Genomic DNA, 22,303 nt, shown 5'->3' on the forward strand with positions numbered 1-22,303 from the left:
TGTTAAGCAATTTTATAATAGTTTCTAATATTTTTTGGTAAAACTGATGTATTTTCTGTCAACTGTCATTCTGTTTTATGATTTTTTTAAATTGCTAGTCTTTATTCTGTCAGTTTGAGATATAAATATAAAAAAATGTGAGGTTAGTGCTGAAAAGTATCGATGTTTGATTATACCTTTTTTATGTTAAATGTAGGAGAGAAATGTGCTTTGAAATTAACAGAATTAAAGTTAGTTTACATAAATTCTTCACAATGTGATTTATCAAAGAATCATAAAACTGTTTCTGTTGGTTAGAAATACGACATTTTGATGGTCCACAAATGGATGTGGTGATCTTTAAAGTCTAAACAAATATATCTAATAATGTTTAAATTTTTTCATAAAGTCATTCTTATCTGGAATATATAAACTTCTGCAGGCCTTGCTGGTTATATTCTGAAATATTATATACTAAACAACTTATAATTTGAGTATACAAGAAAAAAGTAGTTCAATACATAACTGTCATTTTTGTATTTGGCTGGTGTTTTATCAGTAAAGCAAAGTTAAAGTTTACCATGCTCATTAACAAATATTTTTCTGTGTTTTTGCAAAAGATTTTACAAGATTTGTTCCTGCTAGCACTATCTTAGTTATTAGCTATACAAATTGAAGTAAAGGTAGTTATTTATAAGTTACTTGATTTGATTCATTGAAGGCCTAAATTGTAGCTGATAAATGCCCAAATAGTGGTAATTTTAGAAATGATTATAGGTGACACTGATATAAATATTTTATTTTAAATGACCAGTGGTATTATACTTGGGTATTTCTATAAATGTGATGTGTTTGTTATTTTAACATTTAGACAGACCCTGCTAATACAGACTACATAGTTGAACATGGAGCTACCCGGAACTTCCAAGCTTTGAAATTGGCTGAAGAGCAGGCTGAAAGAGAGGCTAAAGAAGAGGAGGAAGAGGTGAAAAATAATCCAATGAAGGTAAATTAAAAGGCTTGAAGACTTGTAGATTTGAACATGTTTACACATTATGGTCCAGAATTAGATTTATACAAGTCAGTGTAGCAATTCTGTTAAACTTTCATTTGTTTCAGATCTTAATGTATGAATACATGTGAACTGTATACAAGTATGACACACAGACTAACAAAAGACTAAGTTTTGGTGCTGGGAAAAAAAGGGTCATTCACATGCAAGATAATTTAGTGTGGAAAATTCTTTCTTGGACCACCATATATACGTAAATAAATTGTTGTAAATAAAGATTCTTAAGATAAGACTAATGTGCAGTATTTAGTTTTTTAGAAAATATTGATAACAACTACAAATGGATTATAATTTCCTTTTAACATGTATTTATTTATTTTTGCTTCTTTCAAAAACTATTTTATGTTTGATTTTATAATGAAATTAGCCTTTTGTACTGTAGCAGGTGTAGTTTTATTTTAAACAGTTTACAAAAAAAATCTAAAACCAATATAGATTAGTGGATCCTTCAAAACCACCTATAAGTATGTTTGTGTTTGACATAATAAGTTATATGTGACATAACAAAATAAATTATTAAATTATAAATGTTCTAGAAAATTGTTCAAAAGGAAAGAGTTATTTTCGAAACAAACCGCTTACTTTTTTATGCATAGTAAATACTTCTTGTGTGCCACTAGCCTTGAACAATCTCCAACCTAGGTTACATTTTGACATGAACTGTTGTAGTTCATAATGTAATCGTAATGTGACAACAGTCCTCCATCAGTAGGAGGGAAACACATCTGGAGTGCACAGTACATCCCTATTAAAAAAAAAGGTACTAAAACTTGAAATAACTCCATTCATAAACATGGCACTGCCATCAACAAATGTGTTTCATTTTTATCTTCAATTTTGAACATTTTTACACAACCTTTGTGATTGTTTTAATAATCTTTATTTTTGTAGTTTTTGTCTTACTGACTATTTATTATTATTTTTTTAAATTTACAACTCAATTTCTTACATTTGTAACATTTTGAACAGTGATAAACTACAAACTGTATTAGGGTATCCTTTCACATGGTTTTTCAATCCTGCCAACTTTTATCTTCCTGAGGATTTTGACCTGTTAATGAAGGAAAACTTTTATCTGTAATGAGGCTAGGTTATGTCCTCTGTTGTTTTTGTATGCAGAATTTGAGAGATCAAACACAACATAATGTCTTAACTCCTCACAGTTTCTACAGTGTTTGTTGCTTCTGGATGTTATTTGTCTGTGGTAGAGTTTACTGCCAATTTTCACCATTAATGGTTTTCACTTATCTTCTGTATGTTCTCCATTTCTGAACCTGATTGTAAGGTCAACATTTTTATCCTTTTATTCTACTGCCTTGTTTTGCTCTAGCCTCTTTATGAGAAATACATTATTCCTCTCTTTCTTTGGTGATTTTACTGGGTTTGTACTATGCTTTCCATTTAACTTATGTCCTGGGTTTCTTCATGTTATTTATTCTATTCGTTCATACTGTTGTTTTATTCTTTCTCCCTTCACCTGACTTTAGTATTCATGATGAGATATTTTTCCTCAGCATCTTTTCCATTCTTATATGATTCCTTTAAAATGCTAATGATAATTCCCTTTCAACCTTCTTTTATGCTAAATTCCTTGAATAACTTCTGCCTGATAAGGTGCTGATCATCTTTTTTCAGTATTTGTCAGAAGAATTAACTTCTCCCATCTTTGAATTCTCCTTTGCTGTCTCTTTCCTTCTTATCTCCTATTTGAGGCTCTCTCCACCAGCATCCCAACAGTTCTTCTGGTGTATTTTAGTTCAGTTCTTCTCTCTACTTAGGCTGGTGTCTTATTATTGGATCCCTTTCTCCATACATGATTTCTATGTATTTGAAATTATTTCAGACATGACATCCATTTCTCTGTTGCTCATCTGCCTCTATTTTCCCTGTGTGGCTTATGTCTTACTCCTCCACTCATTTGCCACAAAGTCTTTTGGGGTGCTCCTCTCACCTTGGAGCCTTAGGTGAAAGCAGCTTGTCATCATTTTTCTCTCACTATTTTACTCACATCTTACCTATTCCTTGGCCCATGTACCCTCATTTTCTCTTGTGTTTCTTCTTTCCACTCTACCTCCTTTCGCCATTCCCTCTGCCAAATGTCTTGATGGTTTTTACCAGCCAGATGAGTCAATGTTCTCCTCAGGAAGTACAAATTGGACCTTAGTTCTTGCTTGTATGATGAGTAAATTATACAACAGAACACATGTCAATCTGTACAGTCTGATTACTGCCCTAACCACACTACACCCTGTAAATCCAACTTGCGTGCAAAAATTTGTTGGTCATGTATTTTTTCTGCCCATTTCTGTGTCACATTAGCTCCTTTTTAAAAGTCTTCCTTCTTTCATTCTGATAGAGTATATTTTGCCTGAAAAGAATGCAGAGCTTCTAGTGAGTCCTCATTATTGGATGTCATGCTGTGACTTTTCTCCTTTAGACATCTTCCCTGAGAGAAACCCATTATAGCCAGTGTTTGAAAAGATGTAATTGAATCATTTGAAAAGTTAACATTTTTCTTACCTGAAATTGTAGTTTCAATAGATACTTACCTCTCTCCACACCCTTTTTCCCACTACCAGTGTGAATTATTCTTTTCTCATCTTGGAATGAATTTAATTTCAAGCACAAGTGCTTGTGGAGACCTGCTGTGCATGAAGGATGTCTCCTATTGGTTAAGAACTATTGTCATATGATGATTACATCAGGCACTACTACTGGTGCAGTTCATGTTAAAACATCTCTTAGGTAGGAGATAGTTCAAGGCTTGGAGCATGCACAAAATCTCGACTTCATGTGTGTGAGGAATACGTGTCTGTCAGTAATACATTTTCAGGTAAGGAAAATGTTGAACCTTCCTTGTCCTCAACAAAATTTATTCATTACTTTGATATCTTTTTTCTGTACTTGTTTACTAAACAGTACAAATTCAATATTAAATTTTATTCTGTAACAGTTGCTTGAAAAAAGAACAAAAGCATCAAAGCAAGAAATGGAAGTGATTGAGGCTCTGGAAGAGCTAAAGGACTTAAATAAAAGACAAGCTAATGTAAATTTTGAAAAGTTACTTATGCAGAATGCCTTGCAAGAAGAAGAAATGCTGCAAAAACAAGAGGACGAAGATGAAGCGTTTATTAGGTAAAGTGCATATAATACAAGTGGAATTAAAATGAAACTACCTTGATGAGCTAATAGAGCTGTTAGTCTTAACATTCCATATTTTTAGGGAGATCTGGTAAACAGTGAAGTTGAGTTGTTGTTTTAAATTGCTATTTTATATATATGCATTTAGCCTTAGTTGACAGCTGGCTTTATTAGGATCATATAAGCATTCTTTAAGGAAACTAAAGGATTCATTTATCACAGCTTTGTGTGCATAGAAATTTCATCATGTATTTCTATTAATTTTTAAAGATGATTATGATGTTTGTGTCTTATATTATTATGAATGAGTTATCCTTCACAGAAACCAGATTCTATTCCATTGTTCTTTCTCAAGGTTTCATGCTTGACTATCATTCTACACAATCTTTTACTTTGAGCTGAATGTCACTATAAATGTTAGACCTTATAATCATGTAATTGTTACATATGTTTTGCTTCCAAAGAAGGCTAAAAGCCTGAGACAGGAACATTTGTCTGTTCCTTTGCTTCTTTCCCATAACTAACTGTATTTTTGTTGAACTTGTCTAAGTTTTGTGAAGCTGTTCATTTGAGTTATGAATCTTAAAGGATTTTGTGTTTGTTTTTTATGTTTTATTGCTGCTGATGTTAGTTCTTTTGATAAACTATGTCATTTATATAATCACAATATTGAGGACAATTTAATTATCCGAGATTGTCAGAGTACTTTTTTCCAACAAGATTAATTTTGATAAATTACTTTTGTAGTTCAAATTATCTCTCTTTTTTCTCTCCTGTTGTTGTTGTTTTAGTTTGTTGATTAGCTCTAATGATATTTCAGAATTTTTATTTTGGAGAATAATTGTGTAAAATACATGAAAGTCACCATTACAGTAGCCTTTCCATAGGGGTGCTAGTACCATCATGAAATACATCTGATATACAAAATATTATAAATAATTCTAACAGTGCTGTGATACACATTATGTTTTATGAGTGGAACATTATATTAACACTTTCACTTGTTAATGATGTGTTTACACATCAATCAGCAAAGAAGCTATAATTTAGTGTGAGTGTACAGGTAAACAGTCCCTTAGTGCTGCAGGATAATTGTGTGTGCTGCCCTCTTGTGAGTGATATAAAAATGTTTACAGTCAAGTTTCAAATCGTGACCAGAGATTTCTGGAGGGTTTGGTTATCATCATAGCTACAAGACAGGAGGATTGTGTAAATGTTTTAATCTGAGTGTAATTACAATTATTATACAAGAATAAAAAAAATAATAAGTAATTGTGTGCTTAATGATTCTCAATCTGATGATGAAAAAACCTGAAATGTACAGACCAGGTAAATGTTCAAGCTGGTTCATTTGTAGCTGCAAGTGACATGGAATACCAGCATAAGTTGATGGATGGCAGACTGTCCAAGTTACACATGCTAGTCTAATTGATAGTTCTTTTACTGCACAACCTCAAGTGATTGCAGGTGTACTGCTAGAGACTATTCCAGTTGGCATTTTTAAGCTGTTTATGATAGAGGATGTTGTGAATATGATCATTGCTGAGAGGAATAAGATTGTTGAACAATTCTTGGAAATGAACTGCCTCTTTAACTCAAATAAACAATGGAAGTCATTGTTTATTATTGGCTTGGTGCATTGGTTAAAATTGCTACAGTAGCAAATGTGTTAAACATTGCATTTTCAGTATAGGTGAAACAGTTTTCCATCTCTTACATCTCCAATTATAGGAAAAATGATAAACTTAGATGTTATTTTAATTCATTTTTTTAAGTATAATAATAGGTGCAAAATAAAATTTATTAACTGCAAATGTCGTAAAAGTAAATATAATTACTGCATACAGAAACATTATTTGTCATCACTGACATTTAAAGTTCTATATTGATATTTTCTCATTTAGAACCAGATTACAGTCAAATGTATGAAGAGTTTTTGTACTATTAAGCATTTTTATTTTGTGTAATTATCATTCATCTGCCTGTAACTTCTTGCAACTGCTTGAGAAAATGAGAAAAAATTATATGAGTAGATAAAAGTCTTTGTGCTTAAGGATTGACTTCAGTTCCTTTACTATAACAATTATATAAGATAATTATATGTTTAATATAATTCGTCAATCAGCTTTATCAATTGTAGTCATTAAATTATAGAGGTGTTTGTCTTTTCAAATGATATTTTGTGTAGATCTCTCTTTGGTAAGGAAGGTAACAAAACACTAAAAAGGATCCCAGATTCAGATAGTGGTGAGGAGGAGAAAGAAGGAATGATGAAAGAAACATTATCTGATGAAAAGCCAACAGATATATTCATGCAAGTAATACTATTTTATACCCACTACCTAATTGTTACTTTCATATTTCATCTCCTTGTCAAACTTTTAATGCATTATATTCACAACAATTATAGATACATGTAGAAAGCTGGTTTTAGTGCACTTCTAATTGCTAAGTGTATTTTATTAAGCATTTCCTGTTGCATTTAAAATTAATCTGCAGTGTTTAATAATAACTAATAAACACGTGTAGATTTTACCTTATTAGAAAACAAAATTATATATGAGATTTCACAATATTTTTTCTTGTAACAATGAAGTGAAAACATGCATATGCAGCTGCTACTTTTATTGTTGGCTGTATTTTACAGTGTACACATAAATGCAGTACTCTAAATATAGAACAATGCAAAATTTAGATGATCTTGAACCTCTTGAATGCTTATATGTTTGCAACAAATCCTAATTCATCTCAGATAACCATTAAGAAAATAAACACTGTAGCTGGAGTTTATTGCTGGATTATTAATATGATTATGTTTTCTGAAAACTTTTAAATGTAGACAAATACTGGTTTATTTTTAAGTTAATTTTTTCATTGTGCTTTTCAAAATGTACTAAATTCAAAGATCAGTTTGGTAAATGCCCACATCCTGAAGATTCTGAGCAGCAATCTTCAACACCTGTACCTAATTTTCATATATTACATTCTCTTTCATACAAACCTTTAGGGTAAATATCTCCCTTTCTTATTCAGAAGGGATTTACTCCAAAGTCAGTCAATAAGCTTTGCTCTGGTGAAATTGTTGGATACATTTACTCCTAAACACAATGAACTCCTCTTTTATTTGAAGGTAATTGGTGATATACCCATTAAGGTTACTCCCCATGCTACTTTGAATTTGTCATGAGGAGTTATTGTTGAGAGGGATTTGAAGAACATCTCTGAGTCAGAAATTCTCGCTAGTTTTTCTGCCCAAGGAGTTTAGTTTCTGCAGTGAGGTGTATCTCCACTTTCAAAGATGGAATTATGATGCTGACCAATAACCTCATTTTAACATTTATATCACCGTGTCAACCTTCCACCATTAAGGCAGGTTATCTTAATTGTATGGTATGGTTATATGTTCCAAACCCTCTTGGATGTTTCCAATGTCAGCAGTTCGGTCACTCGAAGACATCATGTTGTTGTTTCTTGATATGTGCTCATTGTGGTGGCAAGGACCATGATGCCTATGAGTGTGAAACAGACCCTCATTGCGTTAATTGTAATGGCTCTCAACCATCCTACTTTTGTTCTTGCCCTAAATGGTTGGAAGAAAAAGAAGTGCAGCATCTGAAAATGTTTCAAAACATTACTTACCCTGAGGCTTGAAAGCTACTGTCCACCACTTCACTTTGGACATATGCTGCTGCACTTCATTTCACTACTACAGTGGGAGTGCAAGCAGATCTCTGTGTGCCTCTGAAAGAATCATTTTCAAACCAAATGAAAAATTTTGACCTCCATGGTTAAGAGAATTGATGAATCAATGTCAACACCTATCTCTGCCCCAACATTCATTCCAGCACACCCCAAGATCAATTTTTTTTTGTCCTAGGTACAGGGATTTCCTAGGCTACACTTTCTTCTCCTGCCTCAAAGTACAAAATCCTTTTACAACGACAGAGACCTGCCCAATCAATCCAGGGCAGGACCCGTGAAGGTCAATAGTTCTCTCTCGAATAAAGAAAAAAGATGTGGTTGAAAATAGAAGGGCTTTCCATCTAATTTGCCTACACATAAATAAAAATGGCCACTTTAATACAATGGAACTGTCGAGGTTTACATTCTAATCTGGATGACATCAAAGCACTGATTGCTTCTTACCATCCTATATATCTTTCCTTACAAGAAATATTTCTGAAACCTGCTGATACAGTCACTTTTTGGCAGTTTTCTTTGTACAGAAATGACAAGTTGTGTGATGGACGAGTGTATGGAGGGGTGGCACTGTTGGTTGATCAGCATGTGCCCACCCTGTCTTTGTCATTCAACACACCCTTGGAGGCTGTAGCCATCCCTGTTTACTTAGATTGTACCATCACTCTTGAAGAGACCTATGATCAATCAGACCTTGATGCTGTCATTGAACAGTTGCCATTTCCATTTTTAATCTTGGGGGACTTTAATGGACATAATCCTCTCTGGGGAGGTATGATATTGATGGGAGGGGTCGCTCTGTAGAATGTATGCTCTCAGATCACAACCTTTCTCTTTTCAGTACAGGTTCTTACACTTATTTTAATGCACCAGTCAGTCCTTTACTGCTGTTAATCTTTCAATTTCCTCACTTTTCACTGTTATCTCACTTTTCATGGAGGGTTGACAGTAACTCATGAAGCAGTGATCATTTTCCTATCCTATTGAGAGAGAGACTGGCCATGGTCGATCACCCGACCTGTGTGTACCAGTGGAAGCTGGATCAAGCCAACTGGCCCTCTTTTGCTGTTTTCACTTGATCCTGCCATCATCTATAAGTCATCAATAGACAACTGCATGGCAGTGATGACTGATTATACCATACAGGCAGATGCTCAGCATATTCCTAAAACCTCGACACATTTTCCACGATATCCTCATCTGTGGTGGAATCATGCCTGCACAGAAGGCTCAAAAACAGGCCTGGGATACCTTTTGTAGGTATCCCACACTCTCAAATTGCATCACTTTCCAGCAGGCCCATGCAGGTATCCCACACTCTCAAATTGCGTCACTTTCCAGCAGGCCCGTGCACATGCTCAGCAGGTAAGACGTCAAAGCCAGAAGGAAGAATCTTGAATTAAGTTCACAACCAGCACCTTTCTTACCACCAATTTCAAAGTTATGTGGAACAAGATTTGAAAGGTCAATAAGCAGTATAATTCTGTCACCTCTTTGGTCTTGCTCTCTGATAACCAGGAAGTAGCTGATGCTCAGAGCATTGCATATACTCTAGGTGAAAGCTTTTGCTGGGTATCTAGCACTTCTGCTTCATCCTCCACCTTCATAGCCATCAAGACTTGGACAGACTGATCATCTCTTTCCTTTCCAGCTGGTCATCTCTGTGACTGTAATCACCCCTCTATGCTGGTGTTATTCAAACTAGTCCTTCATTGGTTGGACCTGATGATATACACTATGAGGTATTGCTCCATCTATCTCCTGCTTCTCTTGTCAAGCAATATAAAATCAAAAGTAAGAACTGCTTTACTAATAGCAAATTCAAACTTGTGATAAACGACATTTAAATGAAATAAAACAAGCCAAAACAAAATTAAGTAAAGATGCTGCATAAATTAAAAGGACCCCCAGGGCACAGGCTATAATGTGGGATTTAAAAATGTGTCCTGGATTTTAGAGATGACTAGAGAAATAGAACTAACACTGCAGTGGGGATACACTATCAGTCTTTATCTCCATTTACCAGTCTTACATGAAGAAATTATCAAAATAAATACTAGTTAGGAAAGCAATGTGGGTGCTCAAGCTCACAACGTCTTACATCTATATCACCCTTCACTGCCTCGAGACAGATATGGAAAGGTGAGTGCTCTCTGAAGTAAAAATGAAAAAGAATAAAGAAATAAGACACAGGCACTTGGGGGTGAGTAAGATAGATAAACTTTCCTCCTGAGGTTAGCATTCCAGCCCCCAGTTTAATAGTAAAAATCTAATCTAATAGTGTAGCAGATAAACAAAACTAGTATAGTTATAAAAACCTAACTACATTATCAAAACTAACCAATATAAGTCCTATTCACCACCCATTAAGTCCATTGTAACTACCAATTTTCAGACTTTACACAAACCATTATGTTAGATAAGGTCTTCACCTGCATAAATGTAGTGCAAAAATTGTTCAAACAACCTTATTAAAAACTTATCAAAATCTTTTAGCAAAATCTCTCTAATTTTTACTTCTTGATCTTTATTTAATGAATTTTTATATTTATCACAATATATTTTAAAAATTTAGTTCCTGTATTAACAGTAATGAAATATTGTAATTTATTACAAAGTTTACAAAATATGAATAATTGTGAAGTTATAATACTTATAGAAAAGTATAGAACTTTACTATTAAAAGAGGGTAAGCCTTATATTGGTAAAGAAAAATATCTTCTTTTATCAAAAATATTTAGATTGATATCATTATCAGTTGTATTAATTTCTAGATCTAAATAATGTGCCTCTACATCCCAAATTGAAGTTTTTTCAGTTTCTAATTCTACTGGATAAATAATGTTATAAAAGTATTTATACTAATTAAATCATCTATACAGTCTGTAAGTTAAAATAAAAATGTCTGAGTTTATGCAATTTTGAATAAATGTATTGTCATAAAAATAAAGATATAAATTTGCAATACAAGTGGAATAGTTAGTTCCCATTGGAACTCCTGTTACATATTTAAATACCTGGTTATTGAAAAACATTACAAAAAAAAAATTACAAGTGCAGAAAGATACTAATGCTTTTATTTTTGGAACTAAATGTTCTTTCTTCCAGCACTATTAAAGGAAAACAGAATTATTCTATTAATAAATTCATAGCATAAACTAAGTTTTTCATGGAATTGTGGTATATAGTGTGATAAAATAAAATGTTTGAATATTTTTACACATTCACAGTTATTTATGTATTGTAAAATGGGCTGATCATTTCTTAATATCCAATAATGTTTACATTTTAAATTTTATCAAGTAGAATGTTATGTAATTGATTTAATAAGGTGACTGATTGTTTTTATTTAACTAGAAATCTAGATTTTATCAGGAATTTATGGAATTTAGGAATAGCATGCACAAAAGGTAAATCAACAGGCAGATTTGGTTTAGAATAAAGTTTTGTATAACCTTTACTGAAGTTATTAATTACCATCTCTTTAGATTGATTAATAAGTTGAAATGTTTGGGTCACATTGATTTAATTGACACATAAACCGTTTTACAAGTAAAGCTAAAATTACAGTTACCTTTACCAGTAAAAACTATAACATATTTTTTGTATAATTCTTAAATCTTGTTTTTTAAATATGTACAACCGCCATTCCAAAAACCATCTACGTGGATGAAGTATAATATAGTTAAGTTGTATTTATCAGTATTATCTTCCATATGTTTTATATTTTGCTTTTTACATTTTGTGGCAATTTTGTATTTAGATCCTTTTTTTCACGTATTTCATATAATAGTCTTTTATTATTTCCAAGTTACCAGTAATAATATGTTTATGAAAAGTATCAATAAATAAACAATTTTCACACTCTTGAGGTGAAGTATTAACTTCATCTACATTTAAATTAGTTAACAAAACTTAATTTTTTAATAGGGGACCAATTGAAACTTCATATTTATAATTAATAGTAGGTTTTAAGTTCTTACAAGGAAAAAATTAATTTTCAAAAATTGATGAATAATTTTAGGAATCTACAAGTCATATTGAATACTTTATGTTTAAAAGTAATCACGAAATATGAAGTTTTAGTTTATAGTTTCTTTTTTTCAAAGCTTATTAAATCATTAAGTTTTAATTGTGGCCCAGCATGACCAGGTGGGTCAAAGTGTTCAACTCATAATCTGAGGGTTTCAGGTTTGAATCCCTGTCACACCAAACATGCTTGCCCTTTCAGCTGTGGGGGCATTATAATGTGATGGTTAATCCCACTCTTTGTTGGTGAAAGAGTAGCCCAAGAGTTGGTGGTGTGTGGTGATGACTAGCTGCCTTCCCTCTAGTCTTACACTGCTAAATTAGGGATGGCTAGTGCAGATAGCCCTTGAGTAGCTTTGCACAAAATTCAAAACAAACCAAACAAACTTTTAATTGATATTTCATGACATGTAAAAGTAAGTATTTTACACAATCATTTTGAAAATCAAATTGTTTGATTATTTTATTTAATGCTGTTATTTCAGGAAAATTAAGTTGATAAGTCTTTTTAAAATTTAGTTACTAGAATAAAAAATATTGTTTAAATTGTAACAAAATTCTAAAAAAAATCATCCTATTTTATTATTTCTTTTACCCCTTCTTACTCTTATGAGAAAATCTATATATATAAAAGTAATGCAGTAATCATTACTCAGATTCAGAGGAGTAGAATTATTAAAATCTTAATTTATTCCTTAAGGATATAATGTTTTTAATTTCTAATATAGTTACCTTAACAGAAGTGAAAGGATGAATTCTAAAATGCTTTAATTCTGTGGAATTCATTAAATTGCTTTTAATTTGATACCTAAGCAAGTTTATACATGTGTGTAATAGATTTAAAGTTTGACCCACATACTCCATGTTACATCCTTCTTCTCATCTCAAAACTTTTATTAAAACTGTCCTTGGTACACTGGTTATCTTGATATTAAATGTGAGAATTTCACCAATTCCATATTGTTGAATTTTGAGAGTAGTAGCATCTCTCGAACATTTTATTTTATTCTTAATTAGCTCGCAAATTTCGACAGTCAAGAACAGGCTCAGCCTCTAGCAACATAAATTAGATGAAGAAATAGATAAGCTACATTATTTTTTTTGCAGAATGAATTTATGTTTGAAATATGATGAAAAGTGTTTAAAGCAGAATGTATGAAACATTGTTTGCTGTTACATCTTATAAGGGTAGCAGCAATATAATTACTATAATCAACTTTCTGGGCTAAATTATTACAGTTGACATAATTTGTGTATTAGTAAAGGCAATTATGCTTTACTGCACTGGGACAATGCACTAGCACTTTGCTTGTAGGAGCTCTACTACATAGTGTGTTATACATCTTTTGTTATGACAAAAAAGTATCAATGTGTGACTATGTTGTACTAAATGTTGTATTACTTCTCAAAATTTAGCCAAGTTGTTTGCCCATCTTCTGAATTTCTCAGGTTTTTTTTTCATAAAACCCCACATAACCACAATAATCTTCTTATCAAGACCTTTTACCAGCCAACACGTATTTATAAATGCTTCCAGGGTCTCTTTACTGTTAAACATTCATTTAATCAGATTGCTGTCTGGCTGGGATCATCTTCTTGCTGACAATATCCAACCAGTTTGATGTTTCTGATGGAATTCTGTGATAGACAGAATCTTACTGTACTCAGCAGCATTTAGGATACCATTAATTTTGTGCAGATTCTCGGATTAGTACTTTTCTCTCACCTTGTTGGCCATAACTTGTAAACTTTCAAATGGTTTTAAATTGTTTAAATTACAAGGGTGTATAATATTTGATAAAAATTCCTGGAACTAATATCATTTGATTGTAGTATATACTTGTAGTGAGTTTCATTTCTACAGGATATATATTAGATCAATATGTTATTTTTCAGGACAAAAAAAATTTTGAACCACCTGAAAAAAAGCAGAAAATTTGGGAAAGAAGTGTTGGGTCTTTATCAACAGGAAAAAGTGGATTGCAAGGTCTTGTTAAATTAAAAAGTACTAAGGAAGATAAAAGCATTTTGGAAAAGTCAGTTATCAACATGAAGGAACATAAGACAGCTGTAGAGATTAATGATTTACCATCAGTAAAGTCCAATCCTGCTAAACCAACAACTTCATCATCAAAAGACAAAGCAACTCTAGGTGGGCTTACTCTGCTAGGTGCTTATACAGACAGTGATTCTAGCTGTGATGGAAATAACTACAACTTCTAAAGAAATGATGAAATCAATGTATTCAGCATTAAAACATTATGATACCTGGACCAGCTGGAGACATTTGAAGGTCTTTGAGCATGTTATTATTATAGATATAAATAGTTCCTCAACCACTAGTATGTCAGTCGTGTCCTGACCCACCTAATGAGTTCTGGTATTGGCCATATGTCCTTATCAACACTGGATATGGTAGATATGATGTGGTTGACATATTATTACATATTCTTCTTTGCTTTCACTCAAATTATTGGATTTATGCTTTGTAGTTTTCATATCAAGATAATCAGATGGGTGATGCATTCATCTAAGGTCACTGATTAAGTAAATGGTAATTGACTTTTGTGTTTTACTGCAAATGGTCTGAATGTTTGGAACAGTTTTATGTGCAAGATGCAACTTCATTAGAAACAATGTCTGTATTGGAGAATTAACGGCTACTGTAACTGTGAATTTACTAAATTTAAAAAAATGTTGTAAATAAAAACCAACAACATAGTTCTTATAAAATATTTTTCTGCAAGTTTTGAAGCATTTAATGTGTCTATCTGAATGTAAGGTAATTTTCATGAAAAGAATAAAAATATTTCTTTTTATCTTGCAGTTTTCATATTTTATTTGCATAACTTCTAAAAGTGCCTAAACGAATGTCCAAGATTTTTTTAACTAAAACATTATACTTTACATCTTATTTTTTGTACTTTATACTAATTATATCAAAAATTAAAAATATCAAATAAAATCATATATATCTTGTTTTTAAAAATACCTAAGATCGCTGCTGATTGCATCAAATAATTATAATTGTTAATCCGAGACACTTAACTTTTCGGCCTGGCATGGTGGTTAAGGCACTTGGCTCATAATCTGAGAGTTGTGGGTTCGAATCCCCATCACACCAAAACATGCTTGCCCTTTCAGCAGTGGGGGCATTATAATGTGACTGTCAATCCCACTATTCATTGGTAAAAGAGTAGCCCAAGAGTTGGCAGTATGTGGTGATGGCTAGCTCCCTTCCCTCTAGTCTTACACTGCTAAATTAGGGACAGATAGCAGAGATAACCCTTCTGTAGCCTTGTGCAAATTTCAAAACAAACAAACTCGTAACTTTTCACAACTTTTTTTCATTTAGATTTTTTCTCCTTTGAATTTAACTACTTCAAAATAAGTCATCCAGTAAGAGGACCAAGTGTTTAGGTTAAATAATTTAATATTACATCACACAGTATTATAACTACATGCATTCTTTGTGTTACTGAAGAGTTTTTTCTTTCAAGTTCAATGATTTTTGATTTTTACATTTTAGTTACTTTTGTTAAATATATAAATACAATCAAGAATGTCCCCCATTGGCACAGTGGTATGTCTGCAGTGTTTTGATACCTTTGGTGGGCAAAGCACAGATAGCCCCTTGTGTAGCTTTGTGCTTAATTCCAAATAAACAAACAAGAATTATATCACTTACTGTAGCTAATAGGCCTATTTGTACTTCAGAGCCAACTTTATTGGCTATCTAAAGGTAAGCCGTAGGTTTCAAATACACATTTTGAAACATAAACAATAATTCCAACAATAAAATGGCATGACCTAAAACTACTATAACTTAACCAATTTTCTGACTAACATAGATATTTTATTAGAAATTTCCGTACTTGCTGAAGCACTGAATTTAATCTATGCTCAATAATATCTACTTGGGAAATAATGCTTGTACCAAAATAAATCAACATAAAGATGTCATAATCACATAGTTCGCAAAATAGCCCTCCTATTGGTTAATAAATCAGATAACTTGACGCCAAAAGCTCTGCTGCTTTCTTTGAAAGACCTAAATCCCGCACTAAATCATTCAGTTAGCCTGGGGAAGAGGAAAGGTTCAGTGTCTGAAGAACAGTTCTTCGATTGTGTACACTTTTCTGACAATTCACTGTCACAACTGTCTTGTTCGCTTGTATCATGTCCAATGTCTTTATCGTCCAATGAAGGCAAGCCTTTGAAAACTGGAACAGGAACTTCTTCAGAGTGCGGAGCAGGCCGAATAGCTGAGGGAATGTTCGGATACGTAATCTTATGTCGGTTTTTCTTCCCAACACCCGTTGTGTTTACCATGCAGAAATAACAGTCAGTTACATGTTGGTGGGTTCGCGCCAAATCATTGGAACACCAAAAGGTAGACCATTGCGATTTCCTTTGGTCCAGTCTCGAAGCATTTCCTCACAATTGTGGCACACAACATGAGGAGCCCATTGCTTGTCTTGATCACCAAGATGAACTTCAAAATATGCCTTGTAGGCACGCTTGACGAACGAGGATATGTTACGTCTCTGACGATTGAGTGTGTAGCATCCACATATGTAGCAGAAGGCATCAGGCTTGTTTCTGCAATGATATCTATTTTTGGAAGCCATGTTTGATCTGAAACAAAAGAAGAATGATCAAAATATTAGAAGCTATCTATATATATGGACGTGAAAATGCTTATACATGGTTTACGCAAGTTCACATTTGTACAATTTCATTAACCTCAAATTGCATACAAACTAGAGCTTGTAGAGAAAAACTAATTTCAGATTTGAAATCAGCGCCTAAAACTCCTTCAGAATCAGTTAAAATATCCAATGCAACTCAAAGTTACTGAAAAAGTGTTCCCCAGTGTAATCAATATAAATAATTTTTCAGAAGTTACGAGAAAAGAATTTTCAATAAATTGAAACAGACTGCAGCAGTATTATGTATTGTCAATCTAACCACTGATTAGTAACGAAACATTTCACGGCTGATGCCACTTCATACAATATATTCCAAACAAACCTGGAAAAGGAGGCATCAAACGTGAGGTTTGTAGCGATAGTGACACATCCTATGTTTCTAACATCAAAACACATAATAGTGTGTCGTACTGCCAAAACAACCTATTGCAGGTCACACTGTGTGTGTGTTTGTGTGTTATAGTTTAGCGATTTTCCTCTCTCTATATCATGGACTGGGTTAATTCAAACTATCAAATTTTCAGTAGATGTTCTCTGCTGAACTCTTACTTCACATACAAAATTTAAAGGTAATCTATTAAGAAATACCCGAAATATAACATCAATTTTGATTGAGTTTCTTACGATTTCTTTTTCTGTGCCCCCAAAGTACGGAAACTGATAGAAAACACTTAACTTATGGCTATTTTTTGAATTTGAAACACCAACATATCTTATTACCTACAGTTAGAAGTGTCATTTAAATAATAAAGTGTAGATAGAAGCCATATCTGCATAGTTACTCAATAAAACCGTTCAAATTTGAATATATTTTTTTTGCACACGCCTACGCCTACAGCTTCACCCAAGAGTAAAAGTGGACCGTTTTTAATTTGGTCATTCGGATTAAATAAAAACGACAGTTTTAAAGCAGCAGAACTACAAGGTAAAAGGATGTGGACTCGTAATCGGAGGGTCGCGGGTTCGAATCCCCGTCGTATCCAACATGTTCGCCTTTACAGCCGTGGGGCGTTATAAGTGGCGGTCAATCCCACTATTCCTTGGTAAAAGAGTAGCCTAAGAGTCGGCGGTGGGTGGTGATGACTAGCTCTAGTCTTACACTGCTAAGTTAGGGACGGCTAGCGCAGATAGCTGTTGAGTAGCTTTGCGCGAAATTCAAAACAAACAAATTAATTACTTTACAATATGTATTTAAAATTTAAAGCTATACAATTTTGAATATTATTGCATAGTAAACTAATTATCAGTATCCAAAACCAAAAGTATTCAGAAACTGCAAATAGGGTAATTTCTCAAATATATAGGTTTTGCACTGTCCGTGTGGCTATAACTGGTAGTAACTACTGCAGAAAATATTTCGGTAATTTAAGGGTTAAGGTTTTGCTATGAATGACTGCATACAATGTCGATAGGTCAGTATACAGCCAGAAAGACAGTGGTAAACAACAGTAAAGGAACTTTGCGTTTTATCTACCTTCTACGAGGCTTAAACGATCAATGTCTTTAGCTCAGTGCTTGGAAATGTCAAATGGTTAACTTAACTCAATCGACTAACCATTGACGTTCGGTTTCTCGGAACAAGTTTCCAATACTTATAATTTATCAGTTTATTGCATTACAGAACCTTTGTTTTTGCTTAAATTGACTACTCGTATCTATTGAATTTTCACTCTTCATTTTTCTTATGATAAAAATAATGGTTTTATTGTAATTATGTTATTACTATTAAAGGAAGGGCCAAAAGGCTAGCATGCTCTGGTTGTGAATTATAGAAGTCAGGATTATCGGTCCTTTGCCATAAGAACATGTTCTACACTTTGGGGGCGTGAGGGCCGTATAAGAGTGATGGACAAATTCCACTATCCATTAGACAGTAGTAGCCCAAGTAGTTGGCAGCCAATGATGTACAGCTTTGCAGAAAGAACTGAAAGAAATAAAATGTTAAACTAGTGTTTTACGTCATAAAACATACTTTTGATATATTTCTAAATATGTAGCCCTACCGTACCTTTTTTCTCATACGTTGTTTTGGTATAAGTATATATTTCAAATCTACTTGGTTGTTGTTTGTTTCCTAAAGTTCGTTACTCACACATTTCACGTTTTAGTTACTGACTGAATTTCAGTTGTTGTTTGAGATTGATGCCGTCACAGTGCTTTCTGAGAGATCCAGGAATGAAAACCCGCTAGGTTTAATGTTGTACTGTGCTATGTAGGTTTTACAACCATATATATGTAAAAACGGCTTGTTTGGGTTGAGAAAATTTTTTACGTAGAGGAGTGAACAAATAAACACAGCCATAAAACTATGCTCACCAGATAAAATTAACGATGAATTAGACAAAATAAAACAATACTTCATCAACATCAATAAGTTTCCTCCACAAACCGTAGAAAACATTATACGCACACACCTAGACAGAAAGCAAAATCAACCAACTAAAGTAAATATACCTCACGGATCAAAAAATCATGAAACCATATACTGCTGCATACCATATATTCCCAACATTAGCAGAAAAATAACCAACATTTGTCAAAAACTAGTAACAAAATATGACATTCCAGTTAATACCAAATTTATTCAAAAACCAGGCACAAAACTGAGGTCTGTACTATGTAAAAACTATATTGACAAACATCACACCAACATTATTTGTAAAATACAATGTGATAACCGCCACGACTTCTATATTGGAGAAACAAGTAGAAAGATGGAAACCAGATTTAAAGAACATAAAAAGTCACCTTCACACGTTTTCGAACACTGCAAGTCAAATAAACACAAAATAACCATAGAAAACACTCAAACACTAAATAAAGAAACAAACATAAACAACGCAAAACTAAAGAAGCCCTATTTATACAACAACTTAAGCCCAAAATAAACCAATACAAAGGAACAACTTTATATCTATATTAAAAATAATATAATAAATAATAATAATAAAATAAATAATATAAAATAATATATTCAAACATCTAAGCCCGCCCTCTACATTCCGATACTCAGTTACACAACTCCTTTCAAACATGTGGTCAGCTTCCGGTCAGTTACCTCTCTCTTTCTTTGTGAACCTGACGATGACCGAAGAAGGTCGAAACGTTGTTCACTCCTCTACGTAAAAAAAATTTTCTTAACCCAAACGAGCCGTTTTTACGTATATATTTCTCCACAAGTGGATTTTCTCGACATCACTGAGGTTTTACAATCAGTTCTACTATGGTTCAAGTCATTGGATGATGTATTTCTTTTAGAAATAAGACCAATTCAATGTATTGTACGTCAAATATCGAAATATTTTTTTTGTATAATGTGCAAGATAGGCGTAATGCATGAGTTTATCAAAAAGTATATATTGAACAGCATATCCCTATCTTTATGCAGTATTTAGATACAACTAACTATAATAATAGTTCAAAGTTATAATCACTGATAAAATTTTTAGAATCGAGCATCGTGTACATCTTAATGGGATTTTCTTCTTTCGAATACTTTATCGCAAATACACAGCCATCGTTTGCTATTTAATTGTGCTCATGATGAGCTCTCTAAAAAAAAGCGACAAAAAGAAGTTAGAATATTTCTACGTGTATTTAACCCTTAGAAACATTAAACATCAAATAGGTGAGAGCATTTGTGATGCAGGTTGATGATGGGGTAAATAAATGAAAGAAATGGCTGATAATTGAATTTTTTCACAGTAATAGTAAATACGTTTACAAGTTAGGCATTGATATTCAAATATAGTGATGTAAATAAACTTAGATATTTTTTGAATAACAGCAAGATTCGAAATGAAATTGGTTTAACATTACTTTTGGATACACAAGACTGTTTACGTGTTATTTAATTAATTTTGTGGCTTAATATTTAATGATTGTTTAGGTCTTATATAGGAGTGCTGAAGATTAGCTGTTCTCTGTGTTAGTTATGACAAATTTCGTTACATAACTCTGCACTAGTCCTATATTGTGTTTGCAATTACATTGTTAAAAACGTTTTACAAATATTGTTGACGTCATGTGAGTCAGATCTTCGTGTTTTTCTCGTTACACTTCCATTATTATGTTGCGAAGTTTGTCACAAATCGAGGTCTCAGTGAACGGCAAATAAAGTTCAGTCAGTATGTGGGGTTGTGAGTTATCATTCGCCTTCCTATTAATCCATCACTTCAAAAGTAGGGGTAATTGGCGCCTATAGTTCTCAAGTAGCTTTGAGAGGAACTCAAAGAAACAAACAACTCAGAACTGTTTATTTTACAAGCTAAAATCGGATTTTTTCAAGAGATTTTCACAGCTTTATATTCTAGCTTCTGTACCAAGTTTTGTTGAATACCAATATTTAAGCATAAAAATATAACACATATATATATATTTGTCATTTGTAGGTAAGACCATAGCTACATACAGGCTGTATGTGCTCTGCCTATCACGGGTATCAAAACGATGTTTCTAGCTTTGTAAATTCGTAGAGAAAAAACTGTACCAGTTGAGAGCATAGACATAATGTAACGTCTTATGGTAAATTGTCAAAGATAGACATATTTACAGTTTTATATATATTTTAATAAATAATACCATAACTGCTAAGTTATTTACCCTTAAAATAGTCATTTTATAAATATCCTCACTGTTTTACACCAAATTCACCGATAAAGTTGCTAATCGTCTGAGAACAGATGCTTCTCAACATTGCTATTCGAACGAATTTTGAATGAAATGCGACAATTTTTTGTTGTTTTTATCGCTTGAACATATAATTTTGAAACTTCACGCATAAGGAACATAAGTCAAAAATAACATAGGGGATATTAATATATATCATGTAACCTACAACCTTAAAAAAAAAGCATTCGAATCTGAAACCTCTCCGCCTGCTCTGATGACCTTGCACTCAGAAAAAGCAGTAGTCGTCAATCATGTGAAAAAGTGTGTGAATAAATATCAAATATATATATGTAATTTTTACTGACTGGTTATACTTGTTATTTTTGTAAGTGACCTTGAAGAAGGATTGGCCATTTCTATCTTCTCTGAATTTTCACGAGATTTAGACTAATGTGTTTACTTTAAAATTTTGTATGGTTGTTTGACAAAGCAACTGGACATAGTTATGTGTGTTAGTGGTATTAAATATTTTCGTTCTTTATCACGCTATAACAACATTTTTCACTATTAGAGTGGATAGTTTTAATACTTTTGTTGGTCCAAAAGATCTTGCAGCTTACATTTTTAAACATCTTTCTAGTAAGTAATAAATTTAGTTTAAAGCTAGATAAAAACAACAACAAAACTTCAAAATTCACATTAACTGTTTTGTGTCAAAGGTCAAGAATAATACTGTTAAATTATCACTAGTGTGATGTTTTATTAACAGTGAAGCACACGCAGGGATCTATAGCAATTTAATGAAAATTTGTTCTTCATTGTTAAAGAACGAAGTAGCAAATTTGGGATGCACAGAAAATATTTATATGAAAAACACACACACTTAATACATGCTTCTTTACTCAGTGAGAACTAAAATTAGATTTTCATTCCACTTTTTGAGTTGGGTTTGTTTCGAATTTCGCGCAAAACTACACGAGGGCTATCTGCGTTAGCCGTCCCTAATATAATAGTGCAAGACGAAAGAGAAGGCAGCTAGTCATCATCTCTTACTACCAAT

The 22,303-nt window shown here is 32.8% G+C and overlaps 1 protein-coding gene across 1 annotated transcript in view; it reads left to right on the forward strand.

Moving 5' to 3' along the window:
• LOC143253214 (splicing factor YJU2) overlaps nucleotides 1-14,739 on the forward strand; it is a 32,480-nt gene extending 17,741 nt beyond the window's left edge. The window contains exons 4-7 of the mRNA XM_076506679.1: nucleotides 851-985; nucleotides 4,005-4,186; nucleotides 6,381-6,510; nucleotides 13,817-14,739. Of these exons, the coding sequence (XP_076362794.1) occupies nucleotides 851-985; nucleotides 4,005-4,186; nucleotides 6,381-6,510; nucleotides 13,817-14,143 (774 nt within the window). The 3' untranslated portion in view covers nucleotides 14,144-14,739. The remainder of the gene's footprint in view (nucleotides 1-850; nucleotides 986-4,004; nucleotides 4,187-6,380; nucleotides 6,511-13,816) is intronic.
• The last annotated feature ends 7,564 nt before the right edge of the window (nucleotides 14,740-22,303 follow it).

Source organism: Tachypleus tridentatus, chromosome 6, assembly GCF_004210375.1.
Source record: "Tachypleus tridentatus isolate NWPU-2018 chromosome 6, ASM421037v1, whole genome shotgun sequence".
Lineage (NCBI taxonomy): Eukaryota > Metazoa > Arthropoda > Merostomata > Xiphosura > Limulidae > Tachypleus > Tachypleus tridentatus.